The following is a 13,192-nucleotide window of genomic DNA, read 5'->3' on the forward strand; positions in this document are numbered from 1 at the left end:
CCCGGGTCTCCAAGATCGCGCCCTGGGCCAAAGGCAGGCGCCAAACCGCTGCGCCACCCAGGGATCCCCAGCTCTCATTTTCTATCAGTCTGCCTCTTGCTATGGAATGGTTTGGTTTTATTCTAGTCACTGCTTTATTTAGCATTTAAAAATAACATTTTATTTTAGTATGTTTCTAACACTATTTGGTATTTCTATTCATTAATAAATAGCTATTAAGTGATTTACTAAGTGGTATATTCTGTACTAAAGAAAGAGGGATGAATAAGACGTAATTCTCACTTTCAAGAAGTTTGCAACTCAGCATGTTGCTGTGACTAATCTCCTCTGACAGGTGAGGGGAACAAAGCCTTAGGAGAAAAAGCACTTGCCCTACATCCTACAAAAAGCCAGTGATCAGTTGGAATTAAAGTAATTCTGTTTAGTCCTTGCCTTTAAACACCCTGCTTTCTCGTGTATACATGCCTCTGATGGTAGCATTAAGCACTCTGATACGCTTGTCACTTTATTAGAGTTGAGAATGAATATTCTTTACAGGAGCTTGTAGGGAGAATGGAAGATGAAATTTAAATGAAATCAGGTATTTAACACTGGTGATCATCCCCACCCTCAGAGCTTTCTATGTGTTTATAATAGAGCAAATGACATCCCTGAGCAAAGGTAGAAAATGGGATTGAGAGTCAGGAGAGCTATTTGAGTTAATGGACCTTAACTCTCCTTGAGTCTAAATAGACGATTTTAATGAGAGTATTTTAAATCCTTCTAGTGTGCCTCCATTCTGGAGGTTAAGATAGACATTATAGGCTAGCAATCTTGTAAGAAGCCATTCAGCTGTGTGCTGCTTTCTTGTCCCCTTCCTGAGACAAATTCTTACTTGTTCTATGCCGGTGGGCAAGGGCTGTTTTCATACAGTTGAGTTGCTGAGAGCAATTACCTAAATTTCTTGGCTCAAAAACAGGCTGTCTTAGCAAGAAAAAAAAAAAACATTAAGTCAGTATGGTCCGTTGAACAAAGAACTGGGTTGTGAACCTGGAGTCTGGTGTGTAGACACACTAATGAGGTGTTGCCTAATAACCTTTGATCGGGCCCTTCTCTGCCTATGCTGTTGCATGAGTTGTGAAATGGGCATGAAATCTGCCTCTTAACCCATTTGAAATCTTTTTGAATGAATAGAAAGTCTAATATTGCAGAAATGGCAGATATTTCTAAGACATGGTTGGAAAGAGGAAATTAACATTTATCCAATACCAGTCATGAGCCAGACATTGTTAAGTGCTTTACATGTATTTTCTAATTTAATTCCCATAGTGGGGGATGCCTGGGTGACTCAGTGGTTGAGCATTTCCCTTTGGCTTAGAGCATGATTCCATGTTCCTGGAATCAAGTCCCACATTGGGCTCCCCACAGAGAGCCTGCATCCCCCCCTACCCCCTGACCCCCGCCTATGTCTCTGCCTTTCTCTCTGGGTCTCTCATGAGTAAATAAATAAAAATTTTTTTTAAGATTTTATTTATTCATTTATGAGAAGCACAGAGAGGAGAGAGAGAGCGGCAGAGACATAGGCAGAGGGAGAAGTAGGCTCCATGCAGGGAGCCTGACACGGAACTCGATCCCGGGTCTCCAGGATCATTCCCCGGGCTGAAGGTGGCGCCAAACCGCTGAGCCACTGGGACTGCCCTAAATAAAATCTTTTTTTTTTTTTAATTCCTTAATGGTCCTCTGAGGTAAATACTATTAGTCTTCCTTTTACAGTTGAGGAAAACAAGACTCAGAGAAGCTAAGTTTTATATCTCAGATCACACAGCTAGTAAGAGACAGAGATCTGAACCTGGGTTAGTCTGACTTCAAAAACCAGTGTTCTTTCTGCTACAGAGAATTTGCCTTATTTATTTATTAATTTTAAGAGCAAAGAGTCCTTTTATTTAAGATTTTTTTTAAAATTTATTCATGAGAGACACAGAGAGCAAGGCAGGACATAGGCAGAGGGAGAAGTAGGCTCCCTGTGGGGAGCCCGATGGGGGACTCAATCGCAGGACCCTGGGATCATGATCTGAGCCAAAGGTAGATGCTCAGCCACTGAACCACCCAGGTGCCCAAGAGCAAAGAGTCTTACAGAGACTAAAGGGTAAAGATAAATAAAATGAGAACATGATTGCATGTTTTAGGAGGCAGTAACAGAAGCAGCATTATCAGATTGACTTCTGGTCAAATCCTTGAGGCAGGCAGAGTAGCAAAAAGCAGGACTACTAGAGTATATGTTGCTAATGGAGGGTAACAGGTGTGTGGACCTCTCAATGAACTGCATGGTTTATTTTGGCCTGTCATTACCTTGGGCAGCTGACCTATCATCTCTTCTTTGTAGGGGAAAGCCCATAGCTTGAAGCCAAGTGTAAAGGAGAAGCTGGTGGGCAGCCCAGTTCGCTCTTCCGAAGATGTAAGCCAGCGGGTCTATCTGTACGAGGGACTCCTAGGTGAGAAACAGACTGGGAAGACCTTTTGCTCTGGAAGAAAGCTGGATTCGGCTGGGGAAGAGGGTAGCACTGAACCCATAGCTGCTTAGCTTTGTGCTGATCTCAGTGCTGATGTTAGAGGGTGTTTTTATATCTGAAGAAGGTGACTTACTGGGTTTGGAAAAAGCAGTAGGTGAGCACTAGAAGAGACTGGATTTTCATATTAATCAACAGCCTCTGTCTTTCTGTCTGTCTGTCTTTCCTTTCTTGCTACCATGGTCCTTCCTGCTCACAAATTGGCAGGAAGGGACAAAGGATCGATGTGGGACCAGTTAGAGGATGCGGCTATGGAGACCTTTTCTATAAGTAACCACCTTTCTTTGTGTGCTGTGATCATCCCTCCTCCTCGGGAGGGGCTGGGCCTCACCTGGAGGAGCCGGGGCTGGTGGCAGGAATGTTAGTTCTGGGGTGGAGAGGCTCATGTTTCCTTTGTCTTAGAATTTGTCCCTTTTACCTAGAGTTTACTCGTGGTTTGGCAGCTGTATTTTTATATGTTAAATAAGCCCCTAGAAAAATTCTATTCCACACAGGCAAAGAACGTTCTACTTTGTGGGACCAAATGCAGTTCTGGGAAGATGCATTCTTAGATGCTGTGATGTTGGAGAGAGAAGGGATGGGAATGGACCAGGGTCCCCAGGAAATGATCGACAGGTATGAGACTTAGTAAACACTTGGAAAATGTAAATTCAACCTCTTCTAAGTGAGTTCTGTGGTCTCCCCACTGAGGACCAACTTGTCTCTGATCTCCTACTTAGGTACCTGTCCCTGGGAGAACATGACCGGAAGCGCCTAGAGGATGATGAAGATCGTTTGCTGGCCACACTTTTGCACAACCTCATCTCCTACATGCTGCTGATGAAGGTAATGCCAATTTTACTTGATGCCAGAACGGCAAGACTTGTTCCTATCACCTAAATTCTGGGGCACTTGGGAAACTGTCAGAATATCTTACTAGGGCTCTCATGCTGATTGAAAGTGTGAGGTCTCGGGGCAGCCCGGTGGCACAGCGGTTTAGCACCGCCTGCAGCCCGGGGTGTGGTCCTGGAGACCGAGACCCGGGATCGAGTCCCACATCAGGCTTCCTGCGGGGAGCCTGCTTCTCCCTCTGCCTGTGTCTCTGCCTCTCTCTTCGCTTTCTCTGAATGAATAAATAAATAAATCTTTAAAAAAAAAAAAAAGAAAGTGTGAGGTCTCTCTGAAGCTCACACATGATCCATTTGTCTGAAGCTGCCAGGCTGTTGTGCTAAGGAATGTTGTAAAGATGATTGGTGATTCCATACCATTTGTTTTGAATTTTATTTTGTTATTATTAAAAAAAATTTTTTTTAAAGTAACCTATACACCCAACATGGGGATCGCAGCCCCAAGATTAAGAGTTGCACACTCAGGGTGCCTAGGTGGGACAGTCAGTTGAGCATCTGACTCTTGTTTTCTGCTCGGGTCATGATCTCAGGATCATGGATTCAAGGCCCGTGTCGAGTTCTGCACTCAGTGTGGAGTGCCCCTCCCCGCCCCACTTTCTCTCTAAAATAAACAGGTTCATCTGGGGGATACAGTTGGTTGAGCATCTGACACTTGATTTTGGCTCAGGTTATCATCTCAGGGTTATGAGATCAAGCTCCACATAGCACTCACCACTCAATGAGGAGTCTGCTTCTCTCCCTTTCTCTCTCCCTCTGCCCCCACTCCCCACCCCTACCCCCCACCATTCATGAACACTCACATACTCTCTCTCTGTGTCTCAAAAATAAATGAATAAATCTTTAAATAAACCAATCGATCTCTTTTTTTTTTTTTTTTAAGATTTTATTCATTTATTCATGAGAGACAGAGAGAGAGGCAGAGACACAGACAGAGGAGAAGCAGGCCACGCAGGGAGCCCCATGTGGGACTTGATCCTGGGTTTCCAGGATCAGGCCCTGGGCTGAAGGCGGCGCTAAACCACTGAGCCACCTGGGCTGCCCCAATCAATCTTTTTAAAAAGGGTTACACACTCTACAGACTGAACCATCCAGGCACCCTGTTTACTTTGAATTTTATTTTTATTATTTATTAATTTATTTTTAAATATTTTATTTATTTGAAGAGGTGGGAGAGAGACCATGAGCAGGGGCAGAGAGAAAGGGAGACACAGACTCCCTGCTGAGCAGGGAACCCAGTGCGGGGCTCAATCCTAGGACCCTAAGATCATGACCTACGCCAAAGGTAGACACTTAACCAGCGGAGCCACCAGGTGCCCCTATTTTTTTTTTAAGATTTATTTATTTGTTTGTTTATTTATTTATTTATTTATTTATTTGTTTGTTTGTTTGTTTGTTTATGATAGACATAGAGAGAGGCAGAGACACAGGCAGAGGGAGAAGCAGGCTCCATGCAGGGAGCCCAATGTGGGACTCGATCCTGGGACTCCAGGTAGCGCCCTGGGCCAAAGGCAGGCGCCAAACCGCTGAGCCACCCAGGGATCCTGGTGCCCCTATTTTGAATTTTAAATGGACTTCCTTTGCTAAGTAGCTTTAGGATGGCGGTAGAACTCCCCACAGAATACAGTGAATTAAAAAAAAATTTTATTAGTTTTTAAAACCTTAGGATAGTCAGAATTCATTTTTCAGCACTAGCCCTTTATCATACAGAATTTTCCATAGATGTAAAAGAACTACTCTTTAAAAATTTAATGGTAGGTTCTAGTTTGACTTGGTTGCACTTGGTTTTATAGCTGTGGAAGACGAAGGTTACCAAATGGAAGTATCCTGCTTTGAAAGGGAAACATAAGTTTGGGGTTGATGGGTAGAAGAGAGTTGTTTTGAGAATGAGCTCCTGGATTTCTCCTCCTCCTGTTCTTGCAGCCTCTCTAAATATGAAGGGATTAGTTGAACAGATGCAGAAAACACCTGATAGGCTGACTTAGTTTGTTTCATTTTCTGTCCTAAAGCTCACTCCTCTCTGTTGAACTCTAGGGGTTTCAGTGAACTCTGGTTGGGAAAGAGTGGTGGTCCTGAACCCTGGGAAGGTGTCTGCTACGGCCGAACCAGAATGTTGCTACTCTAAGGCCTTGTTTCTGAACTATATTCTGAGAGCCCCAGTGGTTCTTAGGGCCTCTTTACGGGTGAATGTTTATGGTATTGGTTTAGGATAGGGAGGAAGTATCTCCTTGAACCCAAATCCATTTGAACCAGACTTGCTCTAAAAGCTATTTCTGGGGATCCCCAGTGGCTCAGCGGTTTGGTGCCTGCCTTCGGCCCAGGGCGTGATGCTGGAGTCCCCAGATCGAGTCCCACATTGGGCTTCTTGCATGGAGCCTACTTCTCCCTCTGCCTGTGTCTGTGTCTTTGCCTCTCTCTCTGTGTGTCTTTCATGAATAAATAAATAAAATCTTTTAAAAAAAGCTATTTTTCTACAGAAACCATCCAGAGACAGCCAGAGTTTTCTTTCCTAGCCTGTTAGCAGAATAGGCCGTTGAATGTTTTCTCTCACATTCAGTGATGTGGACTCAGAATTGTCTCAAATGGTAGGAAACTTGCTTGTACATTCCCTCTAAGTTGCAAGGAGAGCAGATCCCTCATTAAGATTTCGTTTTGGCTTTCCAGGTAAATAAGAATGACATCCGGAAGAAGGTGAGGCGCCTAATGGGAAAGTCCCATATTGGGCTTGTGTACAGCCAGCAAATCAATGAAGTGCTTGATCAGCTGGTGAACCTGGTAAGCATATCTGGGCCATCCCCTAGGCTCCCCTCCCACTGCACTTGTCGTCTCCCAGGCTTGGGCCTTATCACCTAATGCAGAGGCTTCCCCACAGGTCATTTCTTGGCCTGTACATTTTCAAGACCCCCAGTTTTAAAAATTGGGCTTTGAGTCTAGATGAGGGTTTAGTCCTTCTGTTCTGTGGTAGGATTCTCTATACTAAAACCATCCTGGTACAGCCATTTCAACATATGATCTGTGGACTCCTTAAAGAGCCACGAGATGAAAACTATTTTCATAATAGTACAAAAATGTTTGCCTTTTTATTACTGGGTTGACATTTGCACTGATGGTACAAAAGCAGTGGTGGATGAAACTGTGGTTACCTTCACACAGAGAAGACAGTGGTGCTAAACCATGCTAGTAGCCATCAGAATGCACCTCCAATTTAAAAAAGGAGAAAGAAAAATAGTTTCACTTATGAATGTTCTTGATGAAAGTGTTAAAATCATTAATTTTATTAAATCTGATCATTGATTATATATCTTTTTAATATTTTATGTGACAAAAGGAAAAATATACAGGAAGTATTTGTGCTGCAAACCAACATATGATGATTAATTTCAAGGAAAAGCAATGTGTGACAGTTTGAGTTGCAAGGTGAACTGTCAGCTTTGCTCATGGGACATCATTTTTACTTGGAAGAATAACTGTGGTTATTCAGAGTTGGGTATTTATTTGGCAGATTTTTAAGCTTGAGGCGTCCTGATACTTAAATAAAGATTTTTGTAATGAGATTGATGATATTAATAAGTGTGATTTTTTTGATATTCTATAATGAAATGTGTCAATGTTTGGAATAGCTGCATTACTCCTTAAGCCAGTATTTTCCGGAATACCATTGTGTGGTGTTACAAATTCAAGTATGAGTAAAGAACCACTCAAAATGCAAGGCAGACAAGTGGATTTCATGTAACAAAGTATAAAATGTTTGTTGTAGGATTTTCAGATTTCATATTGCAACTAACTATGAGAAACTATTTCTTCTCAAGTATAATTTTGCTATAATTACCAAAGAAGAATATGTATATTTATTTGGAAAAGCTATTAAAATACTCTTCTCTTTTCCAAAGATATATCTTGAAACCAGATTTTCTTTATATACCTCAACCAAAGCAACATAACACAATGGATTAAATGCAGAATCAGATACAAGAATCCAGCTATTTTTTTAAAGACAGACATGTGCAAAAATATAAAATAGTGCCAGTCTTCTCATTTTTTTTTGTCTTGGGAAATATTTTAAAAAGTTATTTATATTACCATATAATGGATGTATTAATAATGACTTTAAAATGAATTAATATTTAATTTTGTTCAGTTTTAATTTCTAATATGAATATCTATAAATATAACTCACATAAACATAAACTCTTGGGGGGCCTAAGCCCCTCGTGGCCTATAGCTAAGTAAGCTGATAGGAATTTAATTGCTGAATTGGGGGCTGGGGACGAAATTTTGGCCTAGAGAGCTCTGTGAGAGAGATACCTGGATGTGCCTAAAAGATTTCTCTTTTCTCAGAATGGACGTGATCTCTCTATCCGGTCCAGTGGCAGCCGGCACATGAAAAAGCAGACATTTGTGGTACATGCAGGGACAGACACAAATGGAGACATCTTCTTCATGGAGGTAAATGCTAATTCATGCTAGTTCAGATGTCTCAAAGGAACATTTGAGAGTCACAAGGAACTCCTAGAACTGACGTCAGAATATTTCTCTCACTTGATCTCATTCGTGTTTATAATCCATTTATCATTAAATTGTCAGGCTCTTATGCAAATAATGTAATAGATGATTCCCCAACATTTCCTTTAAATATATATTGAACACATGATATAGTCACATTGTCCATAAGTCAATGCTTCCAATAAGCATTGGGAAATCTTGCACTCTTTCTCATCCACTTCCTCTCAATTTTTCATCAACCTCATCCCTTCCTCCTATAGTTGACCACTTAATTGGTTTCCTTTGTACCTTCCAGTGGTATTTTATACAAACACAATAGAATATGAACATAAGTTCTCTTTCTTTTTTCTTACAGAAAGGTAGTACATCTTAACCACTGATCTGTATCTTGCTTTTCTCATTGAACATATCCTGGAGATCTCTATACCAGTACAAAAAGAGGGTTCTCTTTTTTAAGTTGAAGAAGAATTGACATACAATTTTATATTAGTTTCAAGCATATAGCGTAGTGGTTCAACAATTCTGTACATTATGCAGTGCTTACATGATAAGCGTGGTCACCGTCTGTCACCATAAGTCATTACGACATTATTCACTGTATTTTCCATGGCTCTTATTCTTTTTTCCATCTGTATGGTATTCCATGGTATGACTGTGCTATAGTTGATTTAACCAGTCAGTGTAGATATGTGCCCTTGGTTTTCTTCCACCTTTGTGCTGTTGCTAATGGTGCTGCTATGCATGATGCTGCACCTGCTTCCCTTCACACATGCGCAGGCTCTGTAAGAGCTCTCAGAGTGTGATCACCAGACCAAAGAAAAGAATGTATTGATAACTTTGGCTGATATAATTATAAAGTATCTCTTAACATATAATAGTTCCCTTCCCACTTTGCCATTTATTTTGTTGAAGAAATTTGCCCTACAGAATATCTCACATTCTCAGTTTTTTGCAGATTGCATCTGTTTGGTGTTAACACATTTCTCCATCACTTGTATTTTTTATAAACTAGTAGTTCAATCTAGGGGTTTGGTGAGTTTCAGATTCAGTGTTTTGGCAAGAATGCTTCATGGATAGTGCTGTATATTGCCTGTTGTGCCATATGGTCATCTCTCTCTTGGTAATCAGTGGGTTTAGATGTGGGCAGCCTGATCTGTTCCCTGTGAAACTCCTCATCAGTCCTTTGAGTTTGCTTGTGGGGGTTTTTTGCCATTAATTAATTAATTGATTAATTAATTTATTTATTTATTTTTACCTTCCCTCCAACCCTTGGCAGAATTTTTTTTTTTACTTTTATATAGTTGAATTAACTAAGTCTTTTTTTTTTTTTTTAATTTATTTATGATAGTCACAGAGAGAGAGAGAGAGGCAGAGACTTAGGCAGAGGGAGAAGCAGGCTCCATGCACCGGGAGCCCGACGTGGGACTTGATCCCGGGTCTCCAGGATCGCGCCCTGGGCCAAAGGCTGGCGCCATACCGCTGCGCCACCCAGGGATCCCCCTAAGTCTTTTTTTAAAATAGCTTCTGGATTTTGAGTCATAGGTAGAAAAACCCTTCCCTATCCCAGGATTGCAAAGGAAATTGGCTATTGTTTCTTTATTTCTGTATTTTTAATTCTAAGATGAATGCCTTTTACATAATTGTAGGAACCAAGTACAATTCCTATATTAAGTAGTGAAATTAAATAATTTTGCAAGTATTCTGTTTCCTTTTGATTTAGTTGAGTTTGATTTTCACATCCATAGCTTTTTGAATAAGTTGTTTATCAAACATAGGGTGGGGGTTCTGGCCTAAAGCAGAAACATGTGCGTTGGTATAGCTGAGAAAAGAGTCATTTTCACGTCACTGAAGTTTTAGAATTTGGCCAGGTGTTTCCTCGAGCTGAGGGCCAATTTATGACATCTGTACCACAAAGAGGTGACAGGTGATTCTCACCCTTTAATTTTCCTTTTAAAAAATAAATGCAGGGCAGCCCCGGTGGCGCAGCAGTTTAGCGCTGCCTGCAGCCCAGGGCGTGATCCTGGAGACCCGGGATCGAGTTCCGCATCAGGCTCCCTGCGTGGTGCCTGCTTCTCCCTCTGCCTGTGTCTCTGCCTCTCTCTCTCTAGCTGTGTCTCTGTGAATAAATAAATAAAATCTTAATCAATCAATCAATCCAGAAGACTCCTTAAAGTATAAGACTAACTCTGGCCACCATGCAGGGGAGCCTTATATGAAGTCCCTGGAGTATGGATGGATCTATCATCTTATAGACGCCTCTCCCTTAAAGCACTAAATAAGACTTTACCTCTTTTACTCCATTAGCCACCCACTACACTTAGCCTGACTTTCTCATCTCTGCACAGCTTGCTGGCTGCAGGATCACTGGGAGAGCAATTGCAAAGACTTTAAAAAATCCTCTTTATTACTTTTTTTTTTTTTTTCAGTTACAGAAGTAGACTGGGGCACCTGGTGGCTCAGTCAGTTAAGTGTCTGACTCTTGATTTCGGCTTAGGTCATGATCTCAGGGTCAGAAGATCAAGCCGCGTGTCAGGGTCTGCACACTGGGTATGAAGCCTGCTTAAGATACTACTCCCTCTCCCTCTGCCCTCCCTGCTTGTTCACACATGAGCACGCTCTTGCTCTCGCTCTCTCTCTCTCTCTCAAAAAAAAAAGATAAATTACAGAAGTAGAACAGTATATGTTGCGAAAGTTGCAAACCATAGAGAAGTAAATGAAATAAAAAGTAAAAGTTTCCCTTCATTTCCTTCCATACTATGTTTCAGAGATAACCAGCATTATAGAGTTTGGTGTGATTTTTAAAAATGTGTGTTGTATAAATACAGTTTACTTGTATGTAATTTTGTTTTGGTGTTTACCAATGATACTAATATTGGTATCAAACTACGAATATTGTTATATAGTTTTATTTTTTCCACTTAATTTATGACTGACATCTTTCCATGTCTACATATTATCTAAATCTGTTTTTTTTTCTTTTTTTGTTTTTTATTTTGTTTTGTTTTTGTTAAGTAAGCTTTATACCCAATGTGGGGCTCAAACTCACAACCCTGAGATCAAGAGTGGCATGTTTCACCAGCTGAGCCAGCCAGGTGCCCCATCTCTGTTTGTTTTTGTTTTAAGATGTTTATTTATTCATGAGAGACACACAGAGAGAGGCAGAGACATAGGCAGAGGGAGAAGCAGGCTCCAGGCAGGGAGCCCAGTGTGGGACTCGATCCCGGGTCTCCAGGATCACACCTTGAGCTGAAGGCAAATGCTTAACCACTGAGCCACCCAGGTATCCTGTCTCTGTTTTTTTAAATGGATGCTTAATTTTGTTTTGTTTTGTTTTGTTAGCTATTAGATGTTATATGGATGTATACCATAAGTCATTCAACTAGTCCCTCCCACTTTTAAAAAAATAATTAGTCTTTGAATATACTTGACTGTGTATCTTGATAATGTCTTTTTAAATTTTTTAATATTTTTTTAAGATTTTACTTATTTATTTATTCATGAGAGACGCAGAGAGGGAGAGTCAGAGAGATAGAGGGAGAAGGCAGATGTTCAACCACTGAGCCACCCAGGTTTCCCTAGATTTAAAATTTTTAGATTCTGCCAAATGCCACCCCAAAGACTATACCAGTTTATATCTCCACCAGCAGCATAGGCGAGTATGGTGCATTATTACTGTCCTCTCCCAGTCTAGAAATCATGTCTAAATACCTGTCCTGCCCCTCTCCTTTACCTGGTGTTCTTAAAGCATTGTGGAAAGTAGGGGCAGTAGTCTTCATTTTTCACCTGGAGAAAACTATAGAGTCAGACTAAGGCTAGAATTCTAATTTTTACTCAGCTGCTTTATGACCTTGTTCTTCATGAGGCTTTTAGGACCTTAGTAACTCAGGTAGCAGATTTAACCTGGTAGTCTTGTGTGATCCTTTTTCTTTCACTTAATATTTATGGAGCACATACAAATCCCAGGTGCTCTGGGTATGCAGTTATAGCAATGAATAAGGGAGACATGGTTTCTGTTGCCCTTACAGGGTTGACAAGCCATTGGAGAAGTCATCTATTGAAACAAGGTGTCATAAAGTATGATGAGCTTTATGAGAGAAGATGCTCAGAGGCAGGTGGTATGGGAATACATAGCAGAGGGTCTAGGAGTTGTGGACGACCCCTCAGAAGTGATCTTTGAGTTTAGACTTGAAAGAAATAGGAATTAACAGCTGCAGTGGGGGAAGGTGGGACTTGGTGTAGTGAGAGGAAAAAGGAGTCTCACATTACTCCTTCACTTCTGGCTTGGGCAGCTGGGTGAATGGTGACACCATTTACTCAACTAGGGGATGCAGAAGGAGGATCTGCCCAAAAGGAAATGCTGACTTCAGATTTGGACATGATAAGATCCAGGGTGCTGCCTGTGAGCCATCCAGATAGAGAGAGGTTCAGGAACTCAAGAAGATGGGTCTCGTATGGAGAAAAATTTGAGAACCATCGAAGGGGTCATAATAATCATTGCTATGTTTTTTATATTGTAATTATAGTGCTGTTATAGTATTCTAGCTCTAGGGCACTTCCTATGTGCCTGGCTTTGTTCTGAGAAGTCTGTGCACATTGACTTATTTAATCTTCACATGAGGAAATGTAGATGCAGATCAACTTGTTCAGGGTGACACAGTTAAGTAATGGGACAGCCAGAAACCTATCATAGTCTGATCTTAGAGGGAGAATGTTGAACAAGAAGAGAATGTGAAGGGGGCACCTGGGTGGCTCAGTCAGTTGAGTATCTGACTCTTGATTTTGGCTCAGGTCATGAACTCTCAGGGTTGTGAATCCAGCCTGCATTGGGCTCTAGGCTGGATGTGGAATCTGCTTAAGATTCTCCCTCTCCCCCTCCCTGTCCCCGCTCATACTCACTTGCACTCTCTCCCTCTGAAAATAAGTTAATTAATTAATTAATTTAAAAGGACTTGTGGTATTAAAAAAAGAATGTGAACGAGGAGTTTGCCTTTTAATTTATATCATCTTGTGTCATAGAATATTTTTTGCAATAAGCATTGCCTATGTGTCATTTATGTGATTAATTACTTAAAACATTTATGCAGAACTGAGGCTGAGCCAGTATTAGAAAAATGGTTCCATTTTTTTCTCCTGCCATAATCCCCCCCTGCTTTGCACTCATCCACAGAGATGGTTCCTAAGATTGGCCCATGGCGGCATGAGACACCCTCTCAAGTCTAGAGCATATATGAGGTGACAGACATGGGGTGAGGTGAAAAT

The 13,192-nt window shown here is 41.2% G+C and overlaps 1 protein-coding gene across 50 annotated transcripts in view; it reads left to right on the plus strand.

The window, feature by feature from the left end:
* The window catches only part of MADD (MAP kinase activating death domain), a 41,889-nt gene that overhangs the window by 22,182 nt on the left and 6,515 nt on the right, over positions 1 to 13,192 (plus strand). For 47 of the 50 annotated variants that reach the window (XM_026004017.2, XM_026004032.2, XM_072758873.1 and 44 more), the window contains 6 exons: positions 2,363 to 2,471; positions 2,754 to 2,816; positions 3,041 to 3,161; positions 3,266 to 3,371; positions 6,095 to 6,205; positions 7,769 to 7,876. In XM_026004017.2, the coding sequence (XP_025859802.2) occupies positions 2,363 to 2,471; positions 2,754 to 2,816; positions 3,041 to 3,161; positions 3,266 to 3,371; positions 6,095 to 6,205; positions 7,769 to 7,876 (618 nt within the window). The remainder of the gene's footprint in view (positions 1 to 2,362; positions 2,472 to 2,753; positions 2,817 to 3,040; positions 3,162 to 3,265; positions 3,372 to 6,094; positions 6,206 to 7,768; positions 7,877 to 13,192) is intronic. The other 3 variants (XM_072758880.1, XM_072758882.1, XM_072758884.1) reach the window with 1 other exon arrangement.

The sequence above is a fragment of the Vulpes vulpes genome, chromosome 5 (genome assembly GCF_048418805.1).
Source record: "Vulpes vulpes isolate BD-2025 chromosome 5, VulVul3, whole genome shotgun sequence".
In the NCBI taxonomy this organism is placed as follows: domain Eukaryota; kingdom Metazoa; phylum Chordata; class Mammalia; order Carnivora; family Canidae; genus Vulpes; species Vulpes vulpes.